The sequence below is a fragment of the Diceros bicornis genome, chromosome 18, assembly GCF_020826845.1.
Source record: "Diceros bicornis minor isolate mBicDic1 chromosome 18, mDicBic1.mat.cur, whole genome shotgun sequence".
Lineage (NCBI taxonomy): Eukaryota > Metazoa > Chordata > Mammalia > Perissodactyla > Rhinocerotidae > Diceros > Diceros bicornis.
In genome coordinates, this window is record NC_080757.1 from 43,623,960 (window position 1) to 43,643,378 (window position 19,419).

Below are 19,419 nucleotides of genomic sequence, written 5' to 3' on the forward strand. Positions count from 1 at the left end.
CGGCTGTGCCGTCAGGGTTCTTCCTGCGCGGACTGCAGGAGCGGACCTCTGGGGAAGGGGCTGGAAGAGAACCCACGCTGGCCGGAAAGAGGATGAAGCGCAGGCCTTGGGGTGGGGGGGTGGGGGTGGCCAGAGGCCGCAGCTGCGGCTGCGCATACCTATTTCCAGCTGCTGCAGTTCCTGCTCGGGGAAGGTTGCTTTCCGCTCTGGCGAGCTGGGGTTTTTGGCGGGGGCCGGGTCCAGGGAGGACAGAGGCAAGGGTTCCCATGTCCCTGACTCCTCCTTGCCCCAGTTCAGGCCCGGAGACTTGTTCCGCTCCGGGGGCTCTGGGGGTAGAGGAGGTTGGAGCTTGCAGGCCCCGCCTGTTGTGTCTTCAGCTGGCTGGGGCCTCGGGGGCCCTGGCGAGAGCTCCCTGGGCTGGGCACATAGGTTCTGGTGAGAAGGGGCTGGGCTTGGCGGTGGGTGGTCGTGGTATGGCGGTGGACGTCTTGGCTCTTTATACTCTCCCCTCCAAGGACTCCTCAGACCGCCCACTACAAAACAGAGAGCACGCGTGGTGAGGTGGAAATGAGTCAGCACAGACGCAAGGCCAGGCCAGGTGGCCTTTCCCTAGCAGAGGAGGCTGGAAGCAAGCAGTGAGGGAGGACTCTTGCCCCCACGAAGGGACACAATTCAGGAGGGAAGCTTGTGGTCTCTGGAGGAGGCGTCTTCCATAAGATGGCCTCCTATAACGGGAAAAGGACAAGATTTCTGTCTTTTATCCCATTTTCCTTCTAGGTAACCAACTGCAAACTTAAAAATTACTGAATTGGCTCCAGAGAAGAACTTTGTTAATGTTAATAATAAACAGAACATTTAAAAACAGCTCTGGGGTGACACCAACTCTGGGGTGACACCAACTCAGAGTTCCCAGGTAAACTGGCGTCCCTGACCCTCCGTCTCTCCTACCCCTCCCTCCCCACAGTCAGTGCTTCCTGAGGGCGCCATTTCTCTGGAGTGGGGGGCATTCAGCCCCAGGGCCAGTATAACTCCCATCTATGTCTGGGGGACTCTGCAAGGTCTTTCTCCTGTTTACTCCCTTGTCATTCCCATAACCACTGCCTTTCCCCTGCCCAGCCCCCAGGTGACAGTCTGTTATGTCCGATGTGTCACTTTGGGTTTGACCACATTCTTCAAAAGTGTGTGTTGTTTTTATTTATCAATTTTTCATTTATAAAAGGTATTGTGTTGGGCCGGCCCCGTGGCTTAGCGGTCGAGTGTGCGTGCTCCGCTATTGGCAGCCCGGGTTCGGGTCCTGGGCACGCACCGATGCACCGCTTCTCCGGCCATGCTGAGGCCGCGTCCCACGTACAGCGACTGCAGGGATGTGCAGCTGTGGCATACAGCTATCTACTGGGGCTTTGGGGAGGAAAAGGAGGAGGATTGGCAGTGGATGTTAGCTCAGGGCTGATCTTCCTCAAAAAAAAAAATAAATAAATAAAAGGTATTGTGTTCTCTGCTGGGCCTCTTTTGACCCAGCACTGCGGTTTTAAGGCCCAGGCAGGCTGTTCTGTGCTCTGCATCAAGGCAGAGTACTCCGCACTTTTACTCCCATCACCTCAATCTTCCCAACAAGCCTGAAGCTGGTGTCATCTCCATGCTCTAGATGGGAAACTAAGGCTCTGAGGGGTCGAGTACCTTGCTCTCGATCACTACACAGCCCTGTGGTCTCTCCCGCCCCCTGCAGCCAGCACAGGCTCTTACCATGCTGCAGTGCCAGGCTGACCTTTCCCCCCAGCTCTACCGCAGACGCTCGCTGGACAGGCTCTTTCCTCAGCCCCTCCTGGATAGCCTGGGCTGTGAGCGGGGCACATGAGGGTGGGATCTCCCTCACAGGCGGAGGCTCACTGGCAATCTGGGCAGCAAAAGACAACATGTGAGGCCCGCCTCCCCCTCGCTTTCCAGCACCCACCTTCTGTGCTTGCTCCTCCCCACTCTCCCCCACCCTGCTGTGTTGGGGTCTGCCACAAGGACTGGAGCAGCTTGGGTTAGAGTGAGGGCTGGGACTTCAAGAAAAGGGGAAAAAGGGGCCAAGTAGGACAGTCCGGAGCCAGGGAGCAAGGTGCCCATGACCTCCAGGCCCAGCCTGTCAGGAGGCAGGTGGAGGTGGTATGGACGCAAGAGAGCCCTGACTTGCCAGGAACTCAAGGAGACCCCTCACCTGGGATCTCCCTTTGGAACCCCAGATTCAGGTGGCAAGTATTTTAGTTAGGATTCCACATTTATGATGAGGCCTCGCCCTGCTCCCTGCTCACATCTGTCACTGAGGAAAAGCAAAATGGGAGGCCACCTCAAGCCTGCAGCCCAGTGCCATGGCCCCACTGGCTTTCCCTCCTGGCCTTCCCCTGTGCTGTCACCGACCTTGAGGCAGAGCGGCCCTCGGAAGTACTGGGTCCACGGGTGGCAGCCGTTGAGCATGTGCAGCATCATGCAACAGCTGCTCCAGACGTCCACCTTGGCGTCACAGGGCTTGCCCATCACCACCTCTGGAGCCATGTGGGTCTCTGTGCCAGGGATGTAGTCCCCTGGGGAGGCGAGGCGAGACAGAAAAGTCAACTGTGAACTCTGACAGGCAAGAGCCTCGGCAATGACCACCCCAGTCAATTCCTGAGATACTGTGAATCTGTCTCTTATTTTAAATAGAGATAAAACCTCCACATCAAACTTGCTGGGGATGAGCTAAGTCGGGGAGTCTGTTGGGGACTGGTACAAAGAATACATCATCCAAAATACGGGCTCTGTCCTGTGGAACAATCTTGAAGTGCTTTTTAAAAATAGGGAAGGGCCTGGACATTGAAAATTAGGTTGTAGAAGACTAATTAATGGTATGATGTTCCTGAAATTTTAGTAAGTGAAAAACACAATATTAGAAAACTTACATGAATAGAAGACTAGGAGGATTGATACTAGATGTTAACAGTATTTTTTCTGGTGATTTGTATTTTTTATTTTTGTTTAGCTCTACTTTCTACAAGATATTAGAAATTATTATTTTTTTTTTGTGAGGAAGATCAGCCCTGTGCTAACATCTGCCAATCCTCCTCTTTTTTTGCTGAGGAAGACTGGCCCTGGGCTAACATCCATGCCCATCTTCCTCCACTTTATATGGGACGCTGCCACAGCATGGCTTGCCAAACGGTGCGTCAGTGCGCGCCTGGGATCCAAACCAGTGAATCCCGGGCCGCCGCAGTGGAGCGCGTGCACTTAACCGCTTGTGCCACCGGGCCAGCCCCAGAAATTACTTTTATATAAGAAAAAAACACTAAAGATATTTTGAAGTGGAGGTCAGGTGTCCATGTTCAGTTTACATATTTAGAACTATCAACTCAGTGTTTTAGCAACAAAGAATCCCTTCTAAAAGATTGTTTTCCCTTCGGTCAAAATGAAATCATTTTATGCTTAATGCTATAAATGAAAAAAGCAAGGCACAAAATCGTGTTATAATGGCCTTAACTATGTACAGAAAAAAAAAAAAAAAAGACCTGGAAGGAATTATCTAAAATATTCATGATTATCTCTCTGGGCAAGAGGAATGGTGAGAATTCTTTTTTTCCTCTCCTTCTATACCACTTAACTCTATAATTGCCAAATATTTTACAATGGGCATGGATTATTTTAATAATCAGAAAAATATAAGTTAAGAATAGACATTTCTCCAGTGACAGAGCCCAGGCCCCTTGGTCAGCCTCCCCACTGTGCTTCCTGAAACTGTGCTCTCAGAGGCGCAGGAGGGCTGAGGTCCCAGGCTGGGAGCACAGCTCCGCCAGTAAGGCTGACCAACAGGAGTGGAGCCATGGGGGCTCCAAGGCAGAAGACCTGGGACCTAGGGCGAGGCACCCAGCCTTTCCGTTCCCTTCTCTGTGTAACAGGAACATCAGGAATGAGCACCTGGCATGCCCTACTGCATTTAAGCTTAACAACAAAGCCTTATGATAACCGAGGGTGGTTGTGGGCTGAAACAGAATGGTGGACGTAAAGTGCTCTCGTCTCTGGTTGCCATTATGGAAAGTACAGGAGAAGGCACACGGCTAATGCTTAGTAAAGGCCACTGGCTACTGTCATCCTGAGGAGGGGCAGGGAGGGGGGCTTACCTGTGAGCAAGGACTTCCCCAGGCCATCAGGTTGAAGGCACACAGCATGGCCAAAGTCGCAGAGGGCGGCACGGCTCCCGTCGCTGGACAGCAGCACATTGTCAGCTGCCAGGCCGCCCCGGGAAGAAGAGGAACAGGTGAGTCACGTCGGGCCCCAGCCCAATCTGGACCTCCAGTGAGGCAATTTTCTGGCTGACCCTACACGGCAGCTGCTGCTTCTGATTAGTTTCATTAGTCATGGAGGAAGGGAGGAGGGTATCGGTTCAGGCTAGAGGCAGGCAGCAGGCAGGATCGCTGAGGGTGAGGGGACAGGAGCAGAGTTTACTCCTGTGGACGCCGCCCCCCCCCCAAGTGGTCACCAGTGTGTGGGAGCTCCATCTGTAGTTCTCTGTGGGCACCACCCACTGGAAACTACAGTTCCAGGCTGAGGGCCTGGAGAACACACTTCCCCTTCCCCTGGCACAGCCCTCTTGGCCTGACTCAGGCCCTGCCACTGGAGACGACCAGCCAGGCCCAGAAAATCTGGAGGAAATCAGGCAGGATGGGGTGAGAAAGGAGCTCAATGGGGACCAGGGCTGTGGGGGCCTGAGCCTCACCTTTGACATCTCCATGCAGAATCCTTCGGGTATGGAGGTATTCCAGCCCTTCCAGAGCCTGGCCTAGGTAGTAAAGGGCCCGGTCCTCTGGCAGACAGCCCTTCTGCTTTATGAGCTGGCCCAGCGAGCCACCTAGGAGACCAATAGCCAGTCTTTACATGGGGCTTTTCCAGGCCTCCAAGCAAGCCAAGGGCAAAGGCCTTGAAGGGCAGGTGGTGGAAAGCAGGCCTTTCCTGCCGATGTCACAGGGTCAAGAGGTTAAAAACGGACTGACTGGGAACCAAGGTCAACCTGGGCAAGACTCGGGGAAACCCCTGGCTCTGAATTTCAAGGGAGAAAGAGTGGCACCCGGCTCCTTACCTTCTAGCAGTTCCATGAAGATGTTGACCCAAGGACCTTCCTTCACAGCTCCATACAAAGGGACAATTCTGGGCGAGGTCAATCCTGCACACGCCATCAACTCCTCTGCCCGAAACACTTCGACTCGCACCTGGAAGGGCCCAGAGGTGGCTGCGAGTCAGGGTGAGGGCCCAGGGCTGGCTCCCTGGCATCCTGTCAGGACCCTTGGTGCTCCATGCACAGAGACCGCTGAGGTTCCCAGTGATGATTCCGAGGTCTGGCAGGGCCCTCAGACACTAAACTGTGTCCCTCACGCCCTTGGGGTCAAAGGCAATTCCCAGTACTTGATTAAAGCTCTGAGTGCTGATGTGCAAAAACACTTACAGTCACACAAAAACTACAGTCCTTATCCAGGCTCCTGGCATGCTAGCAGCCCACCCTCAAATCTGCCAAACACAGAACATTTTTTTCCCCAGCCCAAATCTGTGGGCTATTTCTAGGACATGGGACCTTTTATTTATCAACACTCATGTCTACTCTTCAGATTGTGGGTTTCTGACTTATCTGAAGCCAGAGCTGATGTGCCAAGATTCTGGCTGTCAGTGCCTCTGGATCCTCAGCACCCTTCTCAACTCATAATTATTTGTCTTCTCCCCTGAGGACTAAAATGTCCGCATAGATGGGGCAGTGTTTGTTTATTCTGTTTGCAGCTGTTTCCCCAGCATCTGGGCACAGGAGTGGCTTCTGGGGAGGGGTTTGGCCAAGGCCCCCTCCCACCATGGACTGGCAGCCCTGGGACCACCCACTCCTTTCTGCATGGACCAGCATGGCATGGCGGGAAGAAATAGGCCTTGGATACATAGATCCTGGGCTGAGACCCCGGCTAGGCCACTTCCAAAAGTAGATGAATTCCCCTAAGCTGTATTTCCATATGTGAATGGTGGGGACACTGACTTCTGCTCCTGGGTACAGTGAGGATTCGGAGGGATGGTAACCAGCACCTGGCCTGGCAACCAGTGCGTGCTCAGGAAATGCTAGCTCTCCACCTCCTCCCTCCAGCTCAAATAAGAGCAGCTTATTTAAAAGCTCAGCCTGCCTAACAGAGACGTCCTCCTTTCTGGCTGTTGCTGGTTCTCATGTTAGCCTTGGGAGGTACCACCAGGGGGCGCCAGTGGTAACAAAAGCAGCCTGGAAGAAATCAGTCAGGACCTGGCAGTTTCCCTTGGAGACCGCTGACTTGGCAAACGGGAGCTCTGACGACGTGGGGCTTTTGGACTTTTGCCTATCAATGGAAAATGTCTTTCTTCTGGTTACTTAAAGAATATCTGGTTTGGTTAATCAACTTGCATGAACTTTGACTCTTTGTCAGTGTTTCCGGCTCTGAACTTGAGTTGGAACTAATTCACCAACAGGACTTGTATTAGCAAATGTCTTTAACCCTACTGCTCCCAAACTGTGGGGGCCCAAACCTCAAGGCCCTGCAGAGAACTCATGATATTTTACATTTGAGGGAAACAGCGAGGATCATGACACCTGCAGGACACCGCGTCAACTGCCAGCTCGAGACAGTTCAGTTTCAACAGTAGATCGCGCTGCATTCCTTTTGATCATACATCTTTACGAAGCTAGGTTTTTGCAGGCTGCTGTGATAAAAAGTACTTCAGGGGGAAAATGTGGAGCAGGAAATGAAGGTGATGGTGTCCAATCTGATTTCAAAGCTGGAGAAGCTGTGTGGTGCCCAACAAGGCATACATCTCAGTAATTATGGTGGTTTAAGAATAGAAGAAACGTTTTTCTTTCAACTTATGTGCATTATCATTCAAATGGATGTTAGGTTGTTAAGATAAAGACATTATCTGACCTAACTATTTAATAAATGGAACTGTTAGGTGCTTGTTTTGGCCTGGAGTGCCATGAAAAAAATATTACTGAGGGGCTGGCTTGGTGGCGTTAACGGTTAAGTTCGTGCACTCTGCTGCAGTGGCCCAGGGTTCACAGGTTCGTATCCTGGGCGCGGACCTACGCACCGCTCGTCAAGCCATGCTGTAGCAGGCATCCCACATAAAGTGGAGGAAGATGGGCATGGATGTCAGCCCAGGGCCAATCTTCCTCAGCAAAAAAGAGGGAGATTGGCAGTGGATGTTAGCTCAGGGCTAATTTTCCTCACACACACACAAAAATTACTGAGACATTAGGGCTGTGAACCAAGAAAGTTTGGGAACCTCTCCTTTAACTTTTAAGAAATCCATAAGTCCTCTAGAGTGTCCTAGAAATGTTAAAAACATTCCCAGTCACCAGACCAAAGGGGTCAGAGGGGACACTTCAAAACACAAGATGCTTTAGAAGTCTGTGCCAGCCCTAGGGAGAGCTGGGCTAAAGCTCCCTCAGGACTTTAGGGAGAAAGCACATGGGGCTTCTAGTCCAGGCCAGCTACCTGTCTGGCCCACCTCCCCTCTCTGAACTTCAGTGTCCTCAGCCATAAAGGGAGGGGCTGACTGTGATGAGATGCTAATGAGAACTAATATTTAACGCCCACTTAACACATGCCAGGTACTGCTCTAAGCACATTATAAGTGTTAGGTATTGACACCTTACAACAGCCCATCAGGTGGTATTCTCACTATCCCCATTTTACAGAGAAGGAATATGAAGCCTGACAAGGAACCTGCCCAAGGTCACTGGGTTTAAAGTATCTGAGCTGGGATTCTGGTCGAGGAAGCCTAACTCCAGAGCTGCCAGCTACCCTGCCCCACTGAAGGCCCTTCCAGGCGTATTGGCTTTTACATCCTGCGCGTTTTTACATACATTCAGGAGCAAGCATACCCAGGTGGAAGCGTGGTCAGCCATCACTTAACTGCCGAATCCACAAGCCACTTCCCTCCACTTAATTGCCCGCACACTTGACACTGGGGGACCACTTTTTCCTTCTTGAAACTCTCCCCTCTTGTTTTCTTTACTATTCATATCCCGTTTTATTTCATCAGTAAAAAAGGGGATGACAGCAATTCTATAAGTTCTTTTAAAGATCCCAGGAACATAAAATACGTGACACTGACTACCACAGTACTGGGCACACAGTAGTCCAATAAAAGAGCTTTCCCCCCTATTTCCTCATCACCATTGAGATATTCTCCTCTTGGTCCTCATTCCATTTTCCTTCTACACACTTGTCCAGGCCTACCTCGTCTGTGTCCCTGACTGATGGCTGCTTCCACCATCTTTATGCCATGTAAACGTCCATCCTGTTACAAACCGAGCTCCTTTAGGTCAGGCGTGTGGATTCCACACCCTGTCTCCAGCCCCCAGCAGAGCATCTGGCACAGAGCAGGTGCTCAGTGGCTTGACGTGGCCAAGGCCACACTACCCCAGATCAGTGGCAGAGTCAAAAGGAGGCTCTCATAACTCTACGCTCGAGCCAGATGTTCTCAAATGAATAGTTATAACCCTGTTTGGGGCACAGATCCCTTTGAAAATCTGATAAATGATGTGGACCCTTCCCCATCAGAAATGTGAGTGCACCCATCCACATAACACACATATAGACTTCACAATAAAGTTCCAGGAGCTCATGGATCCTATGAATTCATCCACTGACTAGGATAAGAACTTACACTGGCTGTAAAAAAGCACAAGACAGATGTACGTGTGCCAACAAGGAAATCTCCCTGAAACACTAGTGCGTGAGAAACGTGGTACAGAACCACCTCTAGAGTAGATCTCCTTTTAATAAGAGAAACAACTACAGTTTATAGATGCATAACAAGTCTAGAAAGATTAGTGTCAAAGGGCGGTTACCTCTGTGAATAGGACTGGGAAACAGAGAGACTTTTGCTTGTTTTGGTCTTATCTGAATTCTTTTCTAATGAGCCTGCATTTGTTTATAATTAAAAGATCAAACAAAACCTTACAAAACAAAACCTCTATATTAAACCCTGGACCTGTGGCCAATCAGCATCTGACCTGGGGCCACAGATGTTCTAGAAGGAGGCCCAAGGGAGTGCTGGCGTCACCACGTGATGCTTCTTGTCCTGGATCCTCCCCAGAGAGCACTGGAGGGTGCACAGACTTTCTCTGACCCTACATGCAGCCTGACCTTGGGTCCCTACCCCTAACCCCCCAATCCCTACCTGCTTAGCAGAGAACTGTTTCTCAGATCTTCCAGCTGAAAATCCTAAAGGACACCACTGCCTGCCCTACCCCCTCCCCTCCAGAGAAAGGAGGGGCTGTCTGCCCAACCAGAGCAGCTGTGCAGGCTGCCAACAAGCCCTCCCCACTGAGTCCGTGGATGGGAGGAGGCAGTTCTGAGAGCAGCAGCTCTGGCGCTGGAAGTCCATGCGCTGTGCTGGGAGCCTTCCGACTGCCTTGGGAGGTGAGAAATGGGGTGTCTGTCCTCTTCTACTATATTAGGGTTGTTTACCTTGTTGCCTGGGACTCTGAGAACCTCAGCAGGGCAACAGCTGAGAAGCCCAGTGACTAAGCTCCCCAGCACTGGGCGTTCATCTCCAGGACACTTCACACTCTGTCACCCTCCTCCCACCCGCCTCTCAGGAGGGACAGCTGCGCCTTCTCTGGTGGCCTGGGGAGGGGACTGCAGCTGAGGAGGTCAGGCACGTGGCCTTGGCATCTCAGTGCAAGATGATGCCCCATGCTGGCAAGAACTCAGCACGGGTTTTGGTCTGTGGGGGGTGGTAGGGTGGAGCTTGCTTAGTTGAACAGGACGTCTAAAGTTTGGGGTAATACCTACGGATAGTCCCCTCTCTCATCCTACCACCCTGAGGCCAAAACTCTAGAGCTCGAACACCTTGGCCCACGTACGAGCCAGGGAAGCCAGGTTTATTCACATCCCCATTTGTAGCCTTACCCCTTAAAGCCACAGGCACCCAAGGCAATGGCAGTGTCCACTCTGCACCGGGCTTGAGTGTGCTGGGCCTATTCGGTCTCTTTCCTTTTGAGGCTCAGAGTGTCTTTGATATAAGCTGCTTGAAAACAAGGTCTATCTTTGAGCTAGCTTATTTCACCCTGCCCACGGGCTAAAGAAATGGCCCACAGAAATGTTTCTGATTTCTGGCTTCTGAAGTCCTGGGTGCTCGCTCTCAGGCTGAGCTTGTGCCAGGGACAAGGTGGCTTCTACTCAAGGTGAGCTGAGAGTCAGGGGTCAGAGAAAAGAGAGCTGAAGGGGAGCAGGGCTAACACTCTTGAGATCTGCAGATCTGCTGCTGCTGGGCCTGGACAGTGTGATTTGACAGGAGGCCTCAGGTCCAGGCCCAGCTGTGCGGCTTTGGGCGAGGCACACTACCCTCTCTGGTCTCCAGTTCTTCCAGGACCTGGCTGACAGGAGGCAGAGCCTGAATTCAAACCAGATCATCTGACTCCCCAGGTGCAAGGCCTTCTCCAGGAGGGACCTGTTAGGTGGAGGCTCGTGCTCTTGTTATTACCTTCCGGTCCAGGTGTGGGCAGCCCCATTATTGTGGTTTAGGGATTTCAGCTCAACATGAATTTCATGATGACCCAACCATCTTCCAGGTTTTGACTTGCCTCTAAGGGCCCTGGCATCAGGAGTGGCCCAGGCTGCGTGCACAGTGCTGTTCCCCCTCTCACGTACACACATACCAAGTGCAGCTCCCAGACCGGGACGTGTGACTGAGACTGCTCCCTTCCAGTTCCAGCTGACCCAGAGTGCCTAGCAATAGCCAGGCTCTGTTAACAAGTCAGACCCATGGCCGCCCTGTGCCTATCCCTGAAAGAAAGCAGAGGGAATGCAACAGGCTGCCTACCTGGCTTCCCTCTTTAGCCCCCGGACCCCTGGCATACCTTTTTGACAGCACACTGGAAGCCGGTCTGCTTGTCCTCCATCCTGTGTACCTCTCCGAAGGAGCCTCTGCCCAGGCAGGGCTGGCGCGTGGCCCAGTGTACCTCTTCTCGGTACTCATAATCCACTGGCTTGAGTTTCTGGGGTTGGCAGGAGAGAGAGGCCAGTTTCAGTGGCGGAAAGAAGGGTTACAGTGAGGAAGGCTCTCGAGCCGGTGGTCCTTTCCAGGCTGCCGGGGCTGAGACCTCACAACCAAAGACACCGCCAGGTCTGAGGCAGGGCTCTTGGGGGGCAGGCCCAGAAAGGGGGTTTTAGGAATAGGGTGAAGGCAAAGAAGAGCCTCACGGCTGCCAGAGATAAGCCGATCCTTGTGAAGAGAAACCTTCCCGGACTTGTGGTTGTGGGACAGAAACAGAACTGTCAACAACCTTGACAGTGAAAAATGATAACTCAGGAGCCATCAGGTAGAAGAAAAGGAAGGACAGGAGAGGGGCAGGGGACCAGGGATAATGTCAAGATGGAGGGAATAAACCCAGAAATTTAAGTCTGGAGAAGTCACTGCAAGTTACAGAGTTATCCAGGAAGAGAACTGGAGGACAGGGAAGGAGGGGAAGAGAAGACGGGCAAACTCCTCATCTTCTGTATTGGGGGGTCAGGAGGTAACACCTGCCATTGATATCTGCTTATTCCTCTCTTAGTATATGGATTATTCATAAAATACACAGACCCACTCAATTCAGCAATAATGAAGTGATCAATGAGAAAAACTAAAAATAGAAATAGCTAAAAAGACTGAAAAGTGAGCCTGGAGGTGGAGTGGGAGACCACTGCTTTTCATCAGTGATAAGCAATTTTCTACTATTTGATTTGTTGTCACATGCATGAGGGACTCGGATAAAGAGAGAAAATCACCCCCTCCAAGAGTGGGAACTGGAGAGTGGGTCTGGCAGGTTCCGAGTCTTCTCCCACAGCAGCTCCCACTCTGACACCCAGCTGCTGCTCCCGGCCCTGGACTTGGTGGTGGTGGTGGTATGGGTACGTGTGTTTCGGGGACCCTTACCTCAGTAAGCAGGACCCCCTCACTGTCCTCAGTTACGGGGCTGCGCTCCTGGGGCTTGGAGCCCCCTGCCGACCAGGTCTTGGCCAGGCTGGCCAGGCTGTGCGCCTGGCCTGAGCTCACGCTGCCTTGCAGAGCATGCACCAGGTATTCTTCCACCGAAAACTTCTCACGCGTGCCACGAGACAGGCAGCTGGGCTCCAGGTGTGGGCCAGGCGGGGGCTTCTGACTGTCTACACAGGCCAGTTTGCCCAGGTGTGGGCCAGGCAGGGGCTTCTGACTGTCTACACAGGCCAGTTTGCCTAAGAAGAAGGACTCTAGAGGGTGAGGTTTCCAGGGCTGCAGAGGGTGGAAAGGGAATGGATGGGGCAGTCTGCTGTAGGGGAACGGGTGAGCGAGCTGGGGCAGGGGGCCTACGTCCTGGGGGTGGTGGAGCTTCCACACGTGGTTTAGACATTGCAAGGGGCTGATGAGTTTGTGGAGTTCTGATCGAGGCAGTGCTGGCCGTAGGCCCTCCCCTAGTTTCTTAAAACAGAGTTGGCCCAGGTCTGGATCCTTCAGAGGCTTGGTGAACTGTGGGGCGTTTCTAACATACGGGGCTCCTAGCAGAGACTCATCCTCCTGCGGGGAAAACACAGGTGTTAGGACAGACGGCCAGGGCCCAGAGCCCGGGGGCTGGCGTGTGGTGGCGGGCCTCACCTGCACTGGGACCGTGCAGCTCTCCTGCTCGGGGGTTCTGGGGAGGGGTCTGGCCAAGGCCACTCCTGCCTGAGCCAGCGACTTTGAGCTCTTCTTCCTGCGTTTCTTTCGGGCTTTGCTGCGACGCTTCCCCTTCCAACACACACGGGCCATTTTGCCCTCGGTTGCATGGGCCACATTGTTGGGGATTTGATCAAGACTCTCGGACTGGCTGTCAAAAAGGGGACAGAGACGCATTTTGAGTTTGAGGATGCAGGAAGATATAATGGCTCAGGGAACTGCCATTAGAGTCATATAGACCTGAGGTCAAATCCCAGCTTAGTTAGTACTTGAGTGAACGTGGGCGAGTTCTTAAACCCCAAGGATCCTCAGTTTTCTCATTTATAAAATGGGTGTAGTATTTTCTGCTATGCAGGTGGAGATGAGTTTTAGATGAAACAGCTCATTTAAAAAGCCTACCTCAGTGCCTGGCCCCAAGGCAAGCCTCCAATAAACAGTGGTCATTACTATCGTGATGGGGTGCACACTGGAGGGGGGTGGACACACAGTTCTCTCACTGCTTTCCAAGGTGGGATGCCCTGGAGAGGTCCCAGATGGGGCCATGTCACTTGGAGGGCTATGCTCCACGGCAGGCATTCTCAGCCCTCACTGACAGGCTTCTGTTGCCTCCAGAAGGAAGGATAGTTGAGGTTGGTTGCCTCCACTCCCACTGGTTCCTGCAGATACCTGCTTGCTGCAGGAATGTGAGGAGCCACACAAACACAGACATTCTGCCTGGGCTGGTGCAAGGGAACCAGGGGAGCCTGCCTTTCTCTGACGGCCTAGAGGCTCACCACCACCATGGATCTAAGTTGGCTCTTACCTCTGCCAGGTACTGAGGCCCTGGCAACAGAAGAGCTTCAGAAGGAACCACTGCCAAACAGCTGTGGAGCAGACCACAGGCCTCAGCCACCCTCCCGTGGCCTCATCTTCTGCCCCCCACAAAGGAGACAGATTCACCCCAGTCCTGGGGGGCTGCTAGAGGCCTAGAGACTTCTCTCAGACAGCCGAAAGAAGTGAGTCCATCAGCGACCCCTACCCTGGGCCAAAAGGCAGCAGGGGCAGCATAAGGCATTTGCCCAAACACTGAGCATTTCTTGGTTCAAGGGCAGCAGCCCTCCCCACGACCTTTTCATCACTAGCAGTTCCCAAATTCCAATGACGAAAAATCCGCCTGGTGGTAGAGGAGGGAACTGTTTCCAGGTTCAACTTTGGGTTGCCAAAAATTGTCTTTGGGGATGGGGAGCCTGGGAACAGACTGAGCCTCACTTCGGCTTCTTTTCTACAGGGCCACGGAGCTGCGAGTCTGTCTGTCCTTGCCTGTTTCTAAACCCTCATCCTTCCTTGGGTGTGTCTCACAGGAGAAAAGACTCAGCAGGTTTCTCCCCAGCTAGAGCGGCCCAGGGGGCCAGCATTCATGGTCACGCACCAGTGGGAAAGTGACTCCTGTTCCCAGCACCCTCCCTACTGATGGGAACCAAGAGGGAGCAGCAAGGACTCTGAGGAGAATAAAAATAAAACGTCAAGCTGATATGACCCAGAGGCAGTCATCCACAGGCCGTGAAAAGCTTTTCAAAAGCTTATTTGGCTGAGAGAGCAGCTCAGCCAGGAAAGTCTGGGCAGCTTCCAAGAGCTGAACCACAGGTGCTGAAGGAGCCAGGGGTCATTTGGGAGCGGCCTGGGCAAGTGGCTGGAGGGGGAGGACGCCGGTTCAGCTCCCTGTGGCCCACTCAAGCTCGCCTCCTTACCTGTACTGTTTCGACCCAGCGATGAAAATCCGTTCTGAAAAGGTGGGGCTGAACTCTTGGCTATTCTCGCCTTTTAAGTAAAGGAAAAGGGAGTGGACAAGCAGAAAGAAGAGAAAGAACAGGAGTTCAGCACTGAGGAGAGAGACATTTCACAGGTGCCCTCTTGGGCCATTCCTCCTCCTCCTCCCCAGACCACTCAGCTGGTGCTCACCTCCCTGCCCACACCAGCTCCCCTCACCGATGCTCCCCACCCCTCCCAGCATCCCATAAGTGTTGTGAGCTCGGGTGAGGTGATCTATTTAAAACACTCAACACAGTGCCTGGCACACTGCAACCACTCAATAAATCTAAGCTGTCACATATGTACGTATGTATGGATATGTGCGTGTGCATGTATGTATTATGACATTATGTCACTCCATTTTAGTTTTTATTCTCTCATCTTTCTGCAAAATCCAGCCAGAAGGAAGTGGGAGATGAGGGGAAGGATGTGTACTTGTGGGAAAATGCCATCACGAGCTGTCAGTCTCGCCAGGCTCTACCCTAAGAAACCTGCTGGGTTGGAAGGTAGGTGTGCGGGAGAGAGGAGACTCCTGGTCCTACCCAGTCCTCCTGGGAGTGTCTCAGGCTCTGGTGGCAGCCACCATTCCGAGTCATTTTGAGGGATTGTGAGTGGAAGCAGAAAGCACCAGACCAGGCCTCGCCCTGCGGCCCCTCAACTGGCCCAAGAGCAGGCGTTCATTCTTTAGGGTGGGGCCACCTCGAGGCAGAAGGTGATGAAGGGCCTACAGGCCCCAGAGGGGCTTTCCAGGAGACCTGGCCTTTCCTGTCTGGGGCCTCTCCAGAGATGCTCAGGCTGCCCAAGGTCATAGCAGAAGGCTAAGGGCCTGCTTGAGGATCCTGCCAAGAGCCCCAGGACCTGTGAAGCCCAAGCATTCCTGCCCCCCTGCTCTCTTCCCCTGCTCTGGTCATGATGAACAAAAGCCTCCATTTGCCCCTTCTCCCTTCTTGTGTCCCATCCCCCAGCACTGTTCTAGTTCCCACTTCACACTCATTCTTGGCTTAACCCCCAGCTGTATCTTGTGAGAATCTCATACAGTGGTCATCCTGACCTCCCTCTTCCATAGAGGGACCCAGACCTTCACCTGTGCCCAGCCACCCTGGAACAAGGACTGCACCCACCTGCAGGCCCACCCATCTGCCCTCTCTGCCAAAAGCCCCCAACCGGGGCCCCTTACATTCGGCCTGGGCAATGATGGAGATGGCTGCCAGCCCTCCCTCGGAGCCTTCCTTGGCTGTGCCTTTGGTAATCACATCGTTCAGGATGTCCCACTTCCCACAGAACACAGGGCTCTTCTCCACGGCCTCGAGCTTGTTGATAGAGCTTTGCTTCTTCCCCGTTGCCTGTGTCTTCTCCTTGGCTTTGGCAAGCTCCTTCTGCTGCCCGACTGCGGAGCCAGGGGCGCCTGGGCAGGCCAGTTCCATCACTGCCATCTCCCAGGCTCACGCTCACCCTGAGAGAGAGACCAAACAGAGCAGGTCACTCCCAGACCCTGAGGGGCCTGGGTCAGGCTTAGGTTGGAGGAGAAAAGCCTGGGGCAAAGGATCACTGCCTCTTTAAGCCACACGTGTTTATCCTCCAAACATCCCAAATGGCAAAGGAGTCAGCCTCTCAACATCCACACTGTTCCATGAGGTATGAGCCCCCAGTCCCACCAGCACACCATCACAAACAGACTCTTGCACTTTGCCCAACAAGGAAGACTCCAGCCCACTTCCTCCAGGATAGCCACAGCACAAACATCTGGGTTGCTTCTTTCTTGCCTTTATAAATAATGGCTGAATCTTTTTCTGTTGTTTGTTTTATGGCCAACTGCTTCCCCAGAACAGGTGGTGGATCCCATACTCCAAAGCCATCAGTCACCTCACTGGCTCCGCACAAGCCTTGCCTTCTTCGAGGACATGTCTACCTCACCCACATGGCTTTTCTCCAAGTGGGGAGAATCAAGTTTTTGCTAGCAGGAGGTAGATATATGTATGTATATGTGTGTATACACATGTGTGTATATATACATATTTGTGTGTATGTGCGTACATATATACGAAATTTTAAAAAGTCTAAAAATCAGCATGCAAATGGCAGTGCCAGCACTTGGCTCCTTTCCCAAGACGCATCTGTTTGTGGCTCTCCAGAAGGAAGTGACATGCTTCCTTCTGTAATGTCCAAACTCATTTGTTGAAAACCTCTCCTAGGTATCATTTTTCTCTCAGGCAACATTAGTAGTGGAATTTATATTAGAGCCCCCAACACCAACCTATACCTCTAGAAATATGAGGACAAAGCAGAAGAATTCACCTCTCTGGGTTCCATCTCCACCAGCCTGTGTGTTACCAGGGAGCCACAGGCGAGAGGGAGCCCAGTGCTGAGACAATCTGTGTAAACAGCATGTAGACTAGAACTGTCATGACAAGGAACAGCACCGATCTGAGATTGTTACCATTTGGGAACCTATTTGAAGACTGAGACTGTTAACTCCCAAAGAGCGGGGCACTTCTAGGTCATGACTTGCTTCAGACAAAGCCTGAGAAAGCACCAGATTCAGACAGGTTTTTAATAAGTGCTCTCTGCTGGCATGTTGGTCTTGAAGCTGTTACTGACAGATGCAGTCTCCCCTGCTGTACCGCCATGTATGCCGGATCACACCTCTGTTTGTTCTTGGGGCAGAAAGGCAGACCACGTGAGGCCAAACCTCTAATGCCTCTGGCCTGTTGGCCTATCAGGTTGGAAGCTTAAAGGAGACAGTGGGAAGCTGGGAAACACTAGGCTGACACCTTCTTCCTATTGAATCTGCCTCACTAGGATCGCTATGAAAGACTGAGCCAGCTCCACTGAGGGTGAGTGAGGGTGGGGTGAGTTCGGTGGTCACTAGTAATTTAAAACTTACATCTCTGCCTTCAAGGGCTTGCTAGCTTTGAACTCAGAGAGGCTCCAGCTTTCAGCATGGATGCCTGGGTTTGGTCCTGAAGGCCAGACACCGAGGAGGCAGAATGGGCAGCCTCACTGTGACTTGATGATGTTAAGAAGTCTTAGGGGTATTCTGACTGCAACTAGGTGAAAGCCCTCCAAGGCAGGCTGTTGTTCTTGTAACCATGCTTTCATCCCCCCGCACACCTCCTCAACCCCTTCCACCTCCAAAAAGGAATCGGTCTAGGGCCCCCAGTAGCGCCTACCTACCTCAGCCTCCTTATCGGGGAAATGACATCTTAAAAACAAAGCAAAACCCTTCAAACCTAACAGTATTAGAGGTGTGCTTATAGGGACCTCCACATCACTTTAACCTCCTCATTTTCACTTGAAGAAACTGAGGCCTGAACTTTGGCAGAGACTTGCCCAGGGTCACCCCAGCCTGCGTGTGGCAGTGCAAGGCCAGGCTCCAGGCTGTGCTGCCCACTCCCCAAGTCTCCTGGGCTGCAGGCAAACACAAGGGGGGAAATTCGTGGTCCTCCCTGGTCAGAGGGCTCCTGAGGGCAGAGGTGGTGCCCTCGGTGTACGGCACAGTGGGGCACAGACGAGACAACCGGTGTTGGCTGAATGAGGGAATCAAAAGATGGCCTGCAGAGACAGGATGATCCCGAGCACTGAGGATGAAGACAGTGCCGTCTGACGAGCGAGAGAAATGAGGCTGGTGGTCAGTGGTTGTTCCGAGGGCCCCCAGCTGTTCGAGATCTAGCTCTGCTTGGGCTCACACAGCCTGTCTGCCTGACGCGGCTCTTCCTGAGCTAGAGCTCCTCCAGAGAGGCTGTGGGGCACTCTCTCGCACCCCCAGGAGCCGTCCTTTCACCTGGGTGGTTAGATGGGCCGCTGGCCAGGGGCCCTGACCCTCCCTCCATGAGCACACCAGGCGCCTGTCCCTGAGAAGAAGCTGAGGCTGAAGCTGAGGCAGCCGAGCTCAGGCCTCCTCTGCAGTTCCCTGATGACTCATCCAACAGCCTGGAGGCAGAGAGAGGAACAAGGAGGCCGTTGAGAAGCTAACCCAGCAGCTGGCAGCTGAACCTGTAACGGGCACGGGAAAACAGGCTGACCCTCACCTCCCAGGGGCACGAAATCACGGCCCTGGCGCTGTACAGCCTCTCCTGTGGCTGGCTTTCCTGGGCCACATGACCATGACTCACACCCTCACCGACAGCCTCCAAGTTCAAGAGGTTATTCTTGGGACACTCTGGCCTGACAGCAGCTTTCCTACACATTCATATATGCTTGCCCCCTCCCTCCTTCCTCACTTCTATATGGGTTCTGGTCCGTAAAAAACAGGGTTCTGCGTTAAGCCTGGGACTGCTGGCCAGGTGGTCATCCTAGCCCTGGGCTTGGCCCCTGGCTCGATGCCCCAGCCTACTGCCCTGCGGCTTGTGGGGACTAAGGACTGTGGGAGCCAGCTGTGTCTCTGCCTTTGAAGACAAGTCAAAATCCTGATCCATTACTCAGTCTGGACACTCTCCCCAGCTTCACTCAGGCCTCAAGTGCATTCTACCCGTCTGCTCTCTGTGTCAGAGCTGAGGACATGAGCACTGGCAGTAGTCAAACCCACCCGGCTCACCCACAAGTCCAAGAAAACAACAGAAAAGATATGGAATTCATTAGGTATTCTTTTAGGGCCTGATCCATGTACACTGCCTGTTCTCTCTTCTGTGGTGCCTCGATGACCCCCTGGAGAAGTCTAGGGGTAGGAATGACTGGGATGGTACCAGAAAACCCTTGGGCATATCTGTGTGACATGCCTGCTGTGGGCAAGGCTCCTGGGCCCTGAGACTCAAACTCAGCTCCCTCACTAGCTAGTAAAGATCTTCTGTCCAAGTTGAGGAGTTCTTGATGTGGGTTCAAGGATGGTTTCAAGGTGGGCTGTGAGCCCCAGAAACTATATGCAGCTTGTATTTTTCCAGAGATGAGGTCCAGAGCTTTCATCACATTCTCCAAGGGTCTGACATTCCCCAGAAGGCTGCTCTA

The 19,419-nt window shown here is 52.8% G+C and overlaps 1 protein-coding gene across 1 annotated transcript in view; it reads right to left on the reverse strand.

Moving 5' to 3' along the window:
- Nucleotides 1-19,419, reverse strand: part of MAP3K14 (mitogen-activated protein kinase kinase kinase 14) — a 38,308-nt gene that overhangs the window by 3,717 nt on the left and 15,172 nt on the right. The window contains exons 2-12 of the mRNA XM_058561242.1: nt 15,656-15,931; nt 14,418-14,487; nt 12,631-12,841; nt 11,935-12,552; nt 10,877-11,014; nt 5,087-5,216; nt 4,727-4,858; nt 4,131-4,235; nt 2,401-2,564; nt 1,744-1,894; nt 159-533 (exon numbers count right to left, since the gene is read on the reverse strand). Coding sequence (XP_058417225.1) covers nt 159-533; nt 1,744-1,894; nt 2,401-2,564; nt 4,131-4,235; nt 4,727-4,858; nt 5,087-5,216; nt 10,877-11,014; nt 11,935-12,552; nt 12,631-12,841; nt 14,418-14,487; nt 15,656-15,911 — 2,350 coding nt within the window. The 5' untranslated portion in view covers nt 15,912-15,931. The remainder of the gene's footprint in view (nt 1-158; nt 534-1,743; nt 1,895-2,400; nt 2,565-4,130; nt 4,236-4,726; nt 4,859-5,086; nt 5,217-10,876; nt 11,015-11,934; nt 12,553-12,630; nt 12,842-14,417; nt 14,488-15,655; nt 15,932-19,419) is intronic.